This window comes from Pagrus pagrus, assembly GCF_965226575.1.
Source record: "Pagrus pagrus genome assembly, chromosome: 18".
Taxonomy (NCBI): Eukaryota; Metazoa; Chordata; class Actinopteri; order Spariformes; family Sparidae; genus Pagrus; species Pagrus pagrus.
Window position 1 is genome coordinate 4,631,697 of NC_140202.1, and position 16,321 is coordinate 4,648,017.

The 16,321-nt window shown below is 41.8% G+C and overlaps 1 protein-coding gene across 1 annotated transcript; it reads right to left on the minus strand.

Annotated features, from left to right (window-relative positions):
- Positions 1 to 473: 473 nt before the first annotated feature.
- On the minus strand, positions 474 to 12,640 carry ankrd6a (ankyrin repeat domain 6a; the record flags this gene model as incomplete). The annotated part of the gene is made up of 14 exons (XM_084380659.1): positions 474 to 775; positions 1,153 to 1,523; positions 2,327 to 2,627; positions 3,519 to 3,593; positions 4,059 to 4,172; positions 4,533 to 4,685; positions 4,872 to 5,027; positions 7,547 to 7,717; positions 9,371 to 9,448; positions 9,843 to 9,941; positions 11,104 to 11,202; positions 11,363 to 11,461; positions 12,285 to 12,383; positions 12,491 to 12,640. The coding sequence occupies 14 exons, from the start codon at positions 12,638 to 12,640 to the stop codon at positions 590 to 592; spliced, it is 2,151 nt and encodes a 716-aa protein (XP_084236785.1). The 3' UTR covers positions 474 to 589.
- Between the last annotated feature and the right edge of the window lie 3,681 nt (positions 12,641 to 16,321).

Below are 16,321 nucleotides of genomic sequence, written 5' to 3' on the forward strand. Positions count from 1 at the left end.
CAATATAGACGAGGCAACAACTGCAACAACTCACCGCTCCAGGTTACACACACTTTTCCTTGACAGAGAGAAAAAGGATCTTATTTTTTAACAAACAGGTTTGTCTCCATAGGATAACACAGGATTAGATAACAACCTCAGCCTGTAAGTGACTAAATCAAACACTTAACTCTGACAGTCACAGCTGCCCCAAAGGATCACAACTCCAAAGCCTTTGGTAGGTGTCAGCCAAACATGTAAATACAGAGCCCAGGTTTAAAAATACTGGAATTCTCCTTTAAATAGTAATTAAACAGAAACAAAAGTAAACCGTCAATGACAAGCTTTATATAAGCAATACTTTTGTTTATGTATTAACTGTATACATTTTATGAATTGTTGCATCTTTGTACAGTTTGAACTTCATACCTCTATCTGTATATTAGGTTGCATTTTTATAAATTAATAATTTGACTTTTTCTCCTTTTGTCCTTTTCTGCTTTCTGTAACTGAAGCTGATCTGAGTCTTTGAATGTAAAATCAATCAAATCAAAACGAAAAAGTTAATCCACTGTCAGTCTCCCTCTTTATTAATCGCTGTCAGGATGTATCAGCTCTCTGCATTCTCATTGGTCTTCAGCCTCTGAAGCTCCTCCTCCAGCATGCTTATCCGCTGCAGCAGCTCCTTCCTGTCCTGCTGGGCTCTGAGCTCCGTCTGCTGCTCCACCTCCACGATCTTCCTCTCGTACCACCGCTCCAGCTGAGTCGACACCGTCTCAAAGAAACGCTGAGTCACCTGACAGAAAGGCAGCAGCACACTTAGTGTGGGAGAGCCTGGGGTGGGTTTGGATTTTACTTTTTGGGTGAACTTTTCCTTTAAGACTGTAAACCATCTCCAGCCCATCACACCCTCAGACAGAAAGAAGCAGAGTTTACTCTCCAAACAGTCTCTAATGGTGCAGGTAGCTGTCAGTTAGCAGAATTATATGAACAAAGTTTATTTTGCTGTTAACTTGTTGACTACAACTTTATTGTCACAGCTAGAACTCATGTTGGTTTAAAATGATCCGTCCTTTATCCCTTAAAGAGAAGAGTGTTGGAACAGGTTTGCTGCATTGACAGGTCCAGTCCAAGGCTGTCAGCGCTTGTTATCTCATCCGTTAGTACACTCACCTCCTTAGCGTGCAGATTGTTCCTCTCCTGGCTGAATGTGGGCTCAGCGGGACGGTCGATGAAAAACTCCAGTGTCCTGGTGCTCTCAGTGTGTGTCCCTGCACGCCTGAGGGCACTCACCAGCTCTCCACAGGGTTTCCTGTATTGTTTGTCACAGCTATGGTCCTGACGTTGGATCAGTCTGGCTGCCTGCTCGCTGACACTGGACTGGCTGCTGCTGCTTGAGAAGGCCTCTCCACACAGCGACACCACTGCTGATTTATGACTGTCCTGCTCTCCTGGGGGCTGCCAGAGGGGGTCAACAGAGCCCAGGAGGAGGCCTGAGTCGTCGTTAGCAGGCAGAGGAAACAGGGCTGTGTTCTCATAGTCATCTGAGAGGAGAGTGGTAACACACAATTAATAGTGAACAATTATCAAGTAACTACAATATACAAATGAGATCGACTCTATAAGATACAAAGTTGTTTTTGTCAAAGAAGCAATCCTGTTTAATGGTTATGAATAACTGACTTCTGACTGCTCTTCCACAGCAGATGGACTTCAGTATTTGGTAAGTTGTAATGGAGATGTATAATTCACCAAGAATTATCCTTAAAATAAATGTAGCCATTAATTCATTTATAAAATGTGATATAAATTGATATTTATGTTTTAATTTCCTTATGTATTTACTTTCCCATTTGTTTTAACATTTTATTTATTCATTTTTAGATGTATTTATTCATTAAGTTATTAGTTCTGTATTTTTTTGCAAAATGCAAAGAAAAGTACAGAAATAAATATGTGAAGAAATACTAGATATGTGGGAATTAATACAAGGTAAAGCAATACAGAATCAAATTTAAACAGAAATATCAATTTATGTCACATTTTACAAATGACTAAATTTCTACATTTATCTTAAACAATTATTTTTAGTGCATTTAAGGGCATATTAATTCATTTATTGAGAAATGTATTTACTTTTGATTTTGGCAGTTTCAGTCCTCTATCTAGCTTCAAATGCTATAGGTTTTATTAAAGATGAATATATTGCTTCTACAGTTGTGCCATCCCTTCATTACTAAATACTTCTGTTGGATCTCATTGGCTGCTTCACTCTCTGCTGTGAAACCATGTCTTTGCTTCAGTCACAGGTCACACTGAGCTGTCTTGTATCTGTTCTTGGACATACCTGGTGACCTATCTACTTTCATTTCAAAGTATGTCCTGCGCCCATGCTGCTCCTGCTCTGGGCCTCCCAGACTCTGGGTAGAGTTAGATGGCAGGATGTTGACGTAGGTAGCCAGTGAAGTGCTGCTATCTCCAGATACCACAGACAGCAAGGGGAGTGATTCCAGGTCAGCGTCTGCCACAGACTGCTCCACAGACGGTGAGGGGAGGAGTTTGTAATACTGGGCTTTGGCTGGGATGTGAACGTCCATGTCCTTCAGCTGGGACACACACCACCTCTTCAGTTCATGACTCACTGCTGCCTGCTTGAGATAAGAAACACAGCTGCCGTGTGATCAAACCTAATGAACGCACAGCCGCTATTTCTTTCTTGTATCTGTGGTGTGCTTGTGGTGGTACTGGCAGTAAAATGCTTACAGGCCAGCCCAACCTACAAAAAATATAAACAAAAAACATGTAAAACTAGATGGGATGCCAATGTCAGCTACTTGGGCAATAAACAAATAAACAAATGCCTCTTCTGGGTGTAACAAACAAATGCCTCCTACTGTACAAGCCCCAGGGAAATAAAATGGCAAACTGAAGGTGTATAGGGGCTTGGGTTTTAAGGGGTTCCCAAATTAACAAAGTTTCCTCACTAGAAAGATGTGGGCAGCCAAGAAAACCCAACAGGGCCTAAACAGACCAGAGGTACTGGCTGGCAAGCTAAGGGGAATGAGGTTCTCAATGGGCCAGGGACAGATTCAGACTGAGGGTGAGAGCCACCTGTGTGCCATTCACCATGTCTCTTAAGCCTTTAAAAAACAGGGTGTCGTCACACTATAGCTGTGTCCCAACTCAGGGGCTGCATCCTTTGAAGGACGCATTTGAAGGCCAATTACGTCACAACGCCGCGCAAAGGCTGTCCCAATTCGAAGGCTCCTCCAAATGCACCCCACAAATGCAGCCTTCTTTTCCCTCTTTTTGGAGGACGCACTGCTACTATCCTTCATGGCCTCCCATATCCCAAGATCCTTTTCCCGCCCAAAACAGAAGAAAGACAGAAGCAAAATGGCGACATCAAGTGGTGTAGATCGTCACTTTCGCGGGCCTGGGCAGCAGAAATTGTGATGTAAGGGGAAGGGTGGGAACATCTGGTGACGCAACCAGAAAATGCTCCGAAGGCTAGACCATCCCATTTAACAACGGTTGACGCGGCCTTTGAAGCTCTCTCCGAAGGACTTGCCATCGAAGGCTGCAAAGGCCGCGTCCTTTGAAGGATGCAGCCCCTGAATTGGGACACAACCCATGATTGACTGGGAGGGAAATGCCCCAAGCTGCTTCCACTCCTCAATCAGGAGTCAGTCTCCCACCTGTGCACAGGTGATCTGAATCCCCTGTAATCAGTCCAGAGGGATTTTGGAAAATCAGCCCAAAACAGAAAAATAGCAAGTCTCATAGAATTGGACTGCTACATCCTTACTATGAGGTGCAAAAAGAATCATTCTGACTTGAATCTCTATTTCTGACATTTTTCTCAGAGTAAACACTTTATTCTCAGAATCATGACTTTCAGGGGGTTGTACCTACATTTCATACAGGAAGCAGCAAGTTGTGTACAAGCTACAATGACTGCTGTTGTCCTAAACGTCTCAGGTTATTCCTTCCGTTATGAAGTTGACACTTGTAAAAATAACAAAAGTGTTTCCTGCATAGAAAGAAGTCCAGTGTCAGCTGTAGGTTGTAACTGATACCTGTGTCATCAGGGTTTCCTCTCTTCTTTGGGCAACTCTCCGCTCGATCCTGTAAATCATGTTCTTCCTCTCTGTTGCTGCTCTCTCCTGATTCAGCATGTCCAACACTTTAATCTGAACAAGCCACAGTGGAGACAAATCTGACTTGAAAAAACCTGAATCAAGAAACTTTGTAACAATTTTGGATTTTTCTGGCCTAAAAATTGTTCAAATGGAGTTCTACTGAGAAATATATTCATGTATCTGTAGTGCTTGTCAAAGTCACATTTTAGTTATTTATCTGGAGTGATAGTGTGACGTTCGATCCTCCGTTTAAACATCAACAATGCACATTAGTGTCATTCTCGTTTACCCAAACCAGTAGTTTTACTCAGAAAACAAATATTAGTATCAAAGTTTGAAAGCCCAAATTAACTGAGCTGTCAGTCTGAGACACTGAAGGTGTTAAAGTAAGCAGAGAGAATAGAAGCAGACCTGGTGCCTGTTCCTGCGGTCCATTTTGTCCAGCCTACAGTTGACCTCCTCCTGGATGTTCAGGATGTGCAGTCTCATCTCCTCCTGCGTGACTCCCAGTTGGCCCTCCAGCCTGTTGAGCAGAGGCTTACAATGACATCCATTGGCTGGTGCCTAAAGAGAATGGTCACAAGTCACAAACACTCAGCAGGACAGTTCCAAGAATTTCTCAAACTCTGCTCCAAGCATTATGGATCTGGTTCAAGTTCTATGACTATTCTACCCCCCAGGACCTTCAGATTTATAAAGTATAACTACTGCTTTACTAAATATGTTTGTAGTTTTAAAAAAGTCAGTAACCTGTCTTATGTTTCCGTTCTTGTCACGGTACAGTGTGTAAAGCTGGTAGGTTTTTCCATTCCGATCAGAACTATCTTCACCATTATCACAGAGCAGGTCCTTCTCAAAGTGGAAGTCGCTCATGCCTTTTCTCCTCAGATCATCACCATTCAAAGCCTGGAAAAGAGAAAAAGAAACACATTGCAAAATGTAGTTGTCACAAGTCCTTCCTGGTCGTACATTCCTTCATTCTGCCAGTTTTTCCCTGTCACCAACTCTTGTCATGTCAGATTCAGCCACTCACTCCTGCCCTTCTATAACCCCTTTCTTGCCAGTTTCTCCACCTACTTACTCAGCTGCTTCCCATTCATCCACCAGATTGTTTTTTGCATTGAGCCTCTGCCTGTTTTCCTGGACTTTGAACCTTGCCTGCCCCTTACTTGGTTAAGTTTGCCTTCTTTGTTTGCTTCTCTGGTTTTGACTTTTGGATTAGATGATTTTGGTCTTTGCGCTTACCTAATGGTCTTGTGCCATGCTTGAGAATTTCTTCCTGTTCTGTGCCATCTTGGTTGAAGTACAATCTGGCCAGAATCAAAGCAAATCTTAGTGCTCCCTGATCTTCAAGATTTAGCCTCTCTACTTCCCATCCAAGAGATCCCTTGTGGTATACATCATCACCCAGCTCACTGACCAGGCATGGGCGTGGATAATAACCCAATGGGAAAAGCAGTAACCCATGAAAATAGCTCCATGCTGTGCTCCTTCACCACCGTACTCAATAAGGTTTTTGACAATGATATTCGAGAACTCTTCAATCTGGTCCAGGGCGGATGGAGGGGGGCCATTCTCCATTGACTCCATGGACTCTTGAGTACTCGCTCTCTGTTCTAGTGTTCATTGATTCTGGAGCTGACTTTAACATCCTGGACTCATTCCTAGACCTCCAGCTAGGGATTTACCTGTCCAGCTCCCTTGATGGACATCTTCTACGCTTCATCACCCACAGAACTGTTCTGGTTCATGTCAGATGCCACTATTAGACTCTCACATTCCTACAGCCAACCAACCAGTGATTGTGGGGTTTCTCTGGCTCCGAAAACACAACCCACATATTGACAAGGCACGGGGGCCATTCTCCAGTTTCCTGACCCCGCCCCCCCTGCCCTCGCATAGACCTGTCAGTCACTGTCGAGGATGTCACGGTGTCACCTTCATCGACTGTGAGGAACCTGGGCGTAATCCTCGACAACAGAATATCCTGCACCCCCAACATCACTGCTGTGGCCCGATCCTGAAGATTTGCCCTCTACAACACCCGCAGGAACAGGTTTTTCCTCACAAAGGACGCAACGCAACTCCAAGCGCTGGTCATCTCCCGCCTGAACTACTGCAACTCGCTCTTGGCTGGACTCCAAGCCTCTGCGACTAAACCATTACAGCGTATCCAGAACGCTGCAGCACGCCTGGTTTTCAATCTACCCAAATTCTCCCATGTGACCCTCCTCCTCCGTGACCTCCACTGGCTTCCTGTTGCAGCCCAGATCCGATTCAAGACGATGGTACTGGCCTTCAAGGCCACCAACGGAACTGCACCCATCTACCTCCAAACACTGGTCAGACCACACGCCCCAGTGCGAGCACTTCACTCTACTACATCAGCTGGCCGGCTGGTACCGCCATCGCTGAGAGCAAACATAGGCCTCTCAGCGAAGTCAAGACTCATGTCTGTTATGGCGCCTCAGTGGTGGAACGAACTCCTGACCAATGTCAGGACAGCAGAGTCACTCACCAAACTTCACCTCGACCCTGCATAGCATGACTCCCTCCCACCCCCCCAAAAAACGAACAAAAAAACCCCAAAACATATATGCACTTGTATGTTCTTACCCTTAGCAAAATAAAATTAAATCATAGCACTTATGTACTATGGGCTTGAAAATTGATTCTATTTTTTCATCCTTACTTTATCGACGGTGATATGTTGTGGTTTCTTTCTTGTGACAAAATGTACTTATTGTAAGTCGCTTTGGACAAAAGCAACTGCTAAATGCCCTAAATGTAAACGTAATAAAGGATTATCTTATCTTCTGTAAGGTGCCACCATCATCACTAAGCAGTATGTTTGGATGCTTACCACCTGGTATGTATAAGAGAGGGCAACAATAGGTGTTCATCTATGTAGAAAGGTCTTCTCCAGATCCCAGCTGGAGCATGTGCATCAAGTGTGTTCCCTAAACGTTCCTGGAAAATCAATTCTTTGTCACAGGTTTTCCTTCTGGGCTGTATGGTGGCTGCCTGTAATTTGCCATCTTTCACATCAGGTTCATCTGGAACTACAATTTGGTGGCAAACTCCCTTAATGTCATGTAGCAGTGACAGATTTTATACATAGGTACAAAATAGGGGACCAGTGATTGTCAAAAGAATTAAACCCTTCTGCATATCAAACACACATGATGTTTGTTTATTCAGAGATATATCATCATTATGTGTTTGCAAATTCATTTACATTTACATTTAGGGCATTTAGAAGACGCTTTTGTCCAAAGCGACTTACAATAAGTACAAATTCAAGAATATTAAAGCTTCAACACATACAGAGAATGTAGGGTTGGTACAGGAAGCTGAAAATATCCACTAAACATCAATAATGGGCCAGCTGAGCACACCGGTCCTGGTGTCTGTTGTTGACCTACCTGTTCCTTGACTCTCCTCCTCTTGTGATGGCTGTAGGGGCTGTTGATGATGGCTGGGGTCTTGTGGTAATGTTGCTCCTGCTTTTGCTGCTTGTGATGAGCGGCCTTAATGGCAGTTCTGCTCTCCATTTTTTCACTGCTCGGGGTTTCTTCCACCACAGAACTGCTGTCCTGCTCAGGACACAGGCAAGTGGTAGAGCATGAAAACAGCAGTCGATGAAATAATGATAGTAAATGTTCGAATCATTTTTAGCTGAAATTTGAAAGATTTGACCTAATGTGACTAAAGCCAAGATCAGACTACAGTACACACAGTACACTTCAAGAACTGGAGGTGAGATTTTAACTGTCAGTTTTTATATCTGTCACAGTAGTATGCCAGCTAACGTTAGCCTCACAGGCTAGAAGGTTTATGGCATTGGCTATTGTGGTCCCAGTCGGAAAGCACAGATGTAATCATCCAGATTTTACTCCTGAACATCAGACATGTTTGATATTATTGGGTTGGTCCTCATGAGTCTGACAGCAGCTCGGGAGGATTAAGACTGGATCTGTAACATCTCACTAGATAATCTGGGCTGAAAATCTGTACCAACTGACTGAGATCTCAAACCAGATTTCTTCTTCAAATTCCAGGCTGGGTGAATTTAGGATACATCAGCCCCAAACTCCTTTAGTCTGAGCGCGGCTTAACTCAATTTGGGAGAATTCTCTCAATAGTTCACGAGACCCTGATGACAACATTGTGTCTGTGTGAGATTTCTTACTTTGTTTGGTATAATCTCTACTCTGGTGACAGACTGCGTCCTGCGCTCAGCTGTCAGTCTCTCTCTTCTTTTCCTTATTGTTCTTCCTCGCATGAAGCGATGCACCTGAAGACAATTACAAAATCTGCTTTGGTTACATAACCCAACGAAGCTGGGTGTGCTAGCAGCTGTCTGATCAATACAAACATCGCTACGACAAACTTATCCATCATCATCCATTAACTTCCTATCTCTTTTTGTTTCTATATGCAGCACTCAAGGCAGGTTACATTTCCATTGAGTAGATCTACGTGCATGATTGTTGCAATCTTTGGGTTGTCTCCTCAAGATTAAGTGCATTTCTTGCAAGCTGCTTTGAATAACAGCATTAGCTAAATTAATGTAATGTTATTACTACATTTTATGATGTAGTATGAAAAAAAAAATACAAAAGATTGCTAATGCTATCAGAAAGCACCCAGTAAGCAAAGAGTGGTCTAGTGGTCTATTTTTCTGGACGTTGTATAGACGTTTATATGTTGTTTATCGACTAATTCTGGCTGTCAGTGGATGTCCAGATCATAGCCAGTAGGAACATCTATTCTCAACTAATTCTGGATGTCAGTGGATGTCTAGATTATGGCCTGACTGGACGTCTTTTCTCAACGTCAATTATCGACTAATTCTGGCTGTCAATGGACGTCCAGATCATAGCCAGTATGAACGTCTATTCTCAACTAATTCTGGATGTCAGTAGTTGAGAATTGACGTTCATACTGGCTATGATCCGGACGTCCACTGACAGCCAGAATTAGTCGATAAACGATATATAAACGTCTATACAACGTCCAGAAAAGACGTATAAAAAACTTTCATTCTGGCTCCCCAGAGGACGTCTTTTAGACGTCTTTGATGTCCATAAATGATGTCTAAAAGACGTGATCTAGACCACTCATTGCTCACTGGGCACTATTACATAAATAAAAACATATAATGCATATGATGCCAGCAATTTGCAAAAAGAGAGAACCACTACGTGGAATAAAATCAAGGTTAAGTTCATAATGCAGACACCGACCTGAGGAGCTCTGGCCAGCACAAGTGCCACATCTTTGTGGTGTTTATCCCTGGCCTTGTCGAGGGCTGTTTTACCTGCCTGGAAGTGAACAAAATCTCATCAACACTAGAAAAAAACATGCATACATTTCACATGACCTATAGCAAAACAGTCATGTAATATTGCCATACACTGTGTTTTAAAGGTCAGATTAGCCATCATGAGGAGGACTACTCAACCTTTTTTATACTATAAGAAATAACTTGGATGTCATCAGGGTTATGTTGAGTTTGAGAGATCTAATGTTAAAGCTGGCATTAGAACCAGGGAGGATCTAAAAACAATACATAATGTTAATGTTATGAGCACCATCGAGTAATAAGGTGATGATTTAAAATGAGACAAGAGTTTGATGTTTTGTGATAATGAATTGTGAGCGTGTTAGGACTAAACATTCAGCTTGTACTTGGATGGTGGTTTGGCAGTAACTTACATTGTTTCTGACTGTGCCGTCAGTCCCCGCCTCCAGTAAGAGCTGAACTGTCCTCTTATGGTTCAGAGCAGCAGCCACATGGAGAGCTGTGTCTCCTACCTACAGACAAACACACACACATGTACAGTACAGTGTGTTTGTGGGTCTGGTTGTGTTCTGGTAACTCTGTATTTCTCTGTATTGTTTCCTCAGTTTTTAAATTAAAATTCACAGAAATGGCTGTGTGATGTGCTTATGTTTCTGTGAATGCACAGTGAATCAGGTGAGTGCGCAAATATATGCATGTATAATTTGTCTACAGCCAAGCATGCAGTGAAGAAGAAGTGATGAAGAAGTTTCCTATAAAAAATAATAATGAATCCATATTTACATCAGTTTAACTGGAGCAGTTCTAACTCCACTCAAACCTAAATACAGCGGTGGAAAACAAAAGTACAGTAGTCATTTTTATTTTCTTTAAACAATCTACCACTGAGGTGGGAGCATTTCAGATTATATTAATATTCTTAAATATTGCTTTATACAAACTTTCTAAATGCAGTTGATATATTTTTTCATTCTAAAGTACCGATCTCTTATTCTGTCTTATTTCACTTATATCATCATCACAGTGATCACCTTGATCAGCCTACACTAAAATGCTGCATACATAGCAATGAGTAGGTGATAAACATTTAATAATATTTCATATAAAACACATGTACCATTCTGCATAATAAGTATGTTTACTTTTGCTACTTTGATTAAAATGTCCTGATCACATTTATTGATTTAGACTTAAACACACTATAAGGACCTTTTCTATACTCATGCCTCTTTATGACCTACATAAGCAAACATGACCATTGGCAAGAACATTGGCTTTTTCTGTGTAGTTATTATAGTTATTTCTAATGCCGTCACTGGGTCGCATTCTGACACATCCAGATGGGATAAATTCAAAGGACTTTTGATGGACCGAGGAGTCTCTCAGCCTGAGGAAGACGCTGCTCTGTAGTCAGGTGGTACAGTGCTAAAACAAACTAATTTTTTGCCCACAGGGGCCGCCAGCATCAACAAAAAGTGGAAGCTCCATGTAGTGGCTTTAAAAGTTAAAATGCAGAACAATTTTTTTCCACTGCAGTATTGATACTGCTGCTTAATGCATACACGAGAGCTCCTGCAGACAGCCACTGACACAAGATGAAATGAAGCACTGAAATATCAAACACACTGAAGAAATATACGCTGTAAGATGCTAGAGCCTACTGACATCCTGTACCTGGTTTCTCTCTGTCACAAGGCACAGGGAATTCAGCAGGATCTTCACCAGGGTCAGGTTGTTGTAGCGAGCAGCCACATGTAGACATGTGTCACCCACCTGGAACACAAAGAGTTCTTAGTTAAAGCGGTATACAGGTGCATTGTGAAACTTTCTTCATGCTGTCATGGTTTCACAGTGACAAAGCAAAGTTTTGATGATCTTTAAATCATTTGTTCATCTCTGAAGAGAGCTCATTGTGAGGAGATGGAGGACTCACGTTGTTTTTGGTGTCTGGCGTGGATCCTCCAAGCAGCAGCAGACGAGCAGTCTGAGCATGTGCATTCTGACAGGCCAGGTGGAGGGCTGTGTTTCCTGCCTGAACCAACATAATGTAGAGACTGCTGAGTTAATACAACTCTACAGGAGGCTTTCATGGTGAATTACTAGGGAGGGTAGTTGTGTAGCATCATCAATAACATGACAATGTACTGTAACACCACAACTCACATCTTCTGATGGCATCGAAGTTGTTGAGTTTGGTATTTGGCATGTTATTGGTCCACATTCTTATCACATTATAATTCATACAGGAGTAACTATAAAACATGCATTTTAAAGGAAGATTTCAAAACATTCCATTGAAAATGGGGCCTATATTTACATTTTTATGTTTTAAAACCAGTCCCCGGCTACTTCAGTCATTGAGGAGAATGCTGCAGTGCTGTTTTGCTGTGAAGCTCCAGAAACTGACATGCAGGTAAGTTGATATGACTGAGTCTGAGATGTAATGGTATGAAGTTGTCATATTGTCAGGGTTTAAGAAATGAAGTCTGGGGTTCCACAACCACAAACAAAAATATTGGCTATGAATCAGACACATAGCATTATGGTATTCTTCTTTGCACTTTTCTTGACAGTGATAATGTTAATCCAATGTTCTTCACCTGTAACTACAAACCAAAGACTGTAAGACTGAAAGTTGTGTTCAGTAGTTCTGATCACTAGAAATGTAGAAACACAGTCTGTTGCTGCTAGAGCTTTTATTGATGTTCAGTTGGATACTCTTATATTTGAATAATTTGGTCATACTACTACTACTACCACTAGCACTACCACCACCAACACCACCACTACCACTGCTACTACTACTACTACTACTACTACTAATAATAATAATAATAATAGAGTTGTTATCCTACCTTGTTCCTGATGTGGAGATCAGCTCCTGCCTTGACCAGCAGTTTGACACAGTGAGAGAAACCATGCCAAGACACCTCGTGCAGTGCAGTGTTTCCAGCCTTAATCAGATATTGGACACAGTTATTCCATCACTAATAAAACTTTATCAGCATAAATGAACTTTCCTGTAGGTGTGTCTGACATGTACAGTGTGTCCACCACTCACTCTGTCCTGCAGGTCCACAGCACAGCCTCCCTGAATCAGAGCAGCCACAGCATCACTGTTCCCCACCATGGCAGCTCGGTGCAGGGCCGTCTGGTGACCGGGGCCCGGGTATGATGGTGAAGGCACATGGATCATTGCCTGCTCACTCATCACTCCTGACACACACATTCATGCACATAGGATTACATACCCCTTCAGTATACTGTATGTGTGCATGCACGGACATAAACAGGTTTAAGTAACACAAACAACAATGAACACCTCTGTAAGTGTGATGCTGTCAGTAATATTACCCTATTCCTGCCCATCTTCAGATGACTGTCTTCATACAGTGACTTAGTGATAAAGGACAATGCAGCAGGACAATGATGTCAGGTCAGTCACCTGACTTCAATCCCACTGACATGTGTTTTTAACATGAGACTGAGACTGGTCCAGCAGCAGCAGTAGCAGCTGTTGTCAGTGAACGTCCACTTCCTGCTCAGCACTGAACAGCAGGCCAATTCAATTCATATTTCCAATTCAAATCAGTACAGTGCAGAGTCTGCTGTTGTTTCTTTGAACTTGTATGATGTGGATGAAAAAAGAAATCCATACTAACACTATACTGTGATTACCACCTGTGTAGGTATATTCATTTGCAGAATTGAAAGAACAAATGTCAGATATTATAAGTCACATGTGCCGCTCATTGCATGTTGTTGGCTCACTCACTAAACACCACTGACCTGAATTCTTACGCTCACTATCCTCCTCCGGTAATATTAAGCATCTGACCCAAATGACAAAGGATTTCATGTCAATGCTGCAGTATTTGAGCTCAGATTATGTTCTATGCAAGGATCAAGCCTTAATCTCTGTTGGCGATTATAAAGAGTCTTGAACTGTGTACATACAACACTGAACACTTGGGCTCATCAATAGCTCCTACTCTGTTCTCTTCACTAATCTCAACACATTCTTATCCCATGCAGTGAAGGCTGGGTCTCTGTATACGTAATTACACTGTATGAAATCCTCTGTTTCATCATGTTTTCTCTTCTGTGTGACAGATTGTTACAGACCTGGGATTTGTATTTACTACAGTGGTGTTCAGAAACTCTGAACTCAAGAACTGTGGGGGGCTCCAAAAAACACAAAATGCCAATTTCTACACGATGTTGTTTTAACTTCTGGATCCAGTGTGGTGCGTGCAGAGCTGGGCTGCACTGAACGTGGTGTGGTGTGCTCATGGTCCTTTGGAGTTAGTTCAAGGAAGGTTGGACACCAACCTGAGCTTTCCTCCACCAACACCATCAGGTCTGACTTCACCCCTGACTTAAACTGTGGTGCACAGTAAAGTATGTTTTATTTATATATTGTTTGCTTTTACAGTTTTGAAGTATTTGTACCTAACTTAGGAAGGTTATTTAATTCCCTGCCACATTATAGGCTATTTAAACTCCACTACATTGCTGAGCTATTCTACCTTTATCTACCTTTATCTACTAGATTTGTGCATCGAACTTTGTTCTCCTTTTCTTTTCTAACACATTGATCATCTAACAACCCCTAAGATTGATCTTGTGACTCTTATGAGGCCCCTGAGCGGTATATTTCAAACTTGCTCCACCTCAAGCAGCTACGACAGTACACAATGCTGCTAACACGTTGATGCATCATTAAAGTTAGAGAATCATGCACAGACAGGTATATATATATATATATATATATACATATATACACATATACATATATATATACATATATGTGTATGTTTGCACTGTTTACTATGAGTGGACCGATTGGCCCTGAGTATCAGATTCCATATTCAGCATTTTTCAGACTGTCTGAATGACAGTTAAATCAATTTGAAAATTCTCAAAATTGTTCTTAAATACAGAACTTGAGTACATTTCCTTAGTTGCCTTCATCACTTGTATTTGCTGCTGTTAAAAATACTTTTTCAATGCATTTATTGGTATTTCAAAGAGGCTGGCTCTTTTTAAAATTTTTGTTCAGTTTCAAGTTCTCACAGAAAAAAGTGCATTGTCTAGTTCCAGTTTACCTTATCGGCACAGAGAACGCACACTTCAGTGACTCCCGGTTGTAGCAGAAAGGAGCATCCATGCAAAATCCAAACAAGCCTTTCAACGGGTTGGTAGCTGTGTGTGTGTGTAAGAGGATGATGATGCTGCAACAACAGCAGGCTGGCTACTCAGTGTGTGAAGACGTGCTGAGAGGACGCCAGCTGTTGTAGTGCATTACAGCTTAGAGCGAGTGAGAGAGAGAGAGAGAGAGAGAGAGAGAGAATGGCAGAAGTACATACTGTATATCTACAGTATTACCTTTCACCCTCCATCTGCACGTGCACACGCTCATGGACAAACGTTTAATCTTATTTATGATCAGTTGAGCTCTGATGCGAGATTACAATAAAGTGACATCAAGCTCCTTTGGGGAACCATGTGCTTCAAATCACTGTTATACACACACACACTCTCTCTCTCTCTCTCTCTCTCTCTCTCACACACTCACACACACACACACACACACACACACACACACACACACACACACACACACAGGCCTGCAGTCTTTGGTGAATGGTTGTGGATCAGGATCAGGACACACTAACATAAATATGAGAAGTTACTGAGGAGCAAATTAGACATGAATCAGGAACAACTTGATGTTAATGAACCATTAATAAGTCTTTCCTGAATAAGTGTGCTTTGAGGAACATATAGTTATTAATGATGAGTCACTGTAGAGCAGATAATACATTAATACATAAATATCTGTGAATCAGTAACATACTGACCTCTTTCTTCATGAGTTGTTCTTCTATCAACCAGCAGCTGTGTGGCATGAACTACTGCCAACTAACTGCCATTTCTGATTACTGGATCATTAGTTATTCTTTTAGTTAACTGTAAGTAAAGCCAACAGGAACCAGGAGAAACACAATTTCATCCTCACGTATAACGTGCTGCACTGTATATAGGCAGATGACAGTAAGGTCTCTCTTATCTCTTTTTGCTGATGATGCCTCTGCTGCACTCATTGATCCTGGTTCAGGCTCATTCAAGACTTCAAGGCTTTATGCCTTTATGAAACACCTCACTGTATAACCCACTGATGCGTTGTGGAACAAGTCCCAGTTCCTGGCAATGATTGAAAAAAAAAAAAAAAATGAGCAGAGTTTTTTTGCTGTTTCAAGCTTTTCATTCATTCATGAACCGACCACAACCTCCATTACACATTTGACAAAATGAAACAGGGAACATTTAGGGATTGGTTTAGATTAGTTTTAATTACACATGAACACTAATATGTGACAAGCTGCGGGAGAGAGGACAGAAACCCAGCTGGGTGACAGTTAAAGCCCCAATCTGTATTTTGTTTTTCCACAAAGCACATTTGAGGTCATTCACAGTAATAACTGTATCATAATTCAAAATAAAGAGCCCAACATTTACAGTAAACACTGATGGAAACACATCTTTAATGGCATCACAAAACTAGCATCCATGGCTGCATGCCTGTCAATCAATCTGTGAAAGGAAGCAGGTCCAATCTTAAGTTTGGATTGATGTGTTGGAGTAAAAATAAATCCATTCTTTCTATTTAAATTCATCAGATCATCAGAGACCAACGTCTTCCACATACAGACCACGTTACAAATGGGAACTAGCTTAAGAAGTGGAGGGCTTAGCTTATGCATTATAGGTTTGGTAGGTTATAGAGCGTTTCTTGCACGTAGTATTGCATTTACATAATGTACATATCACTTTGCACCACTGCCTGTGGAGAGAAAGTAGGCCTGCATACAATATTAACTGACTGATA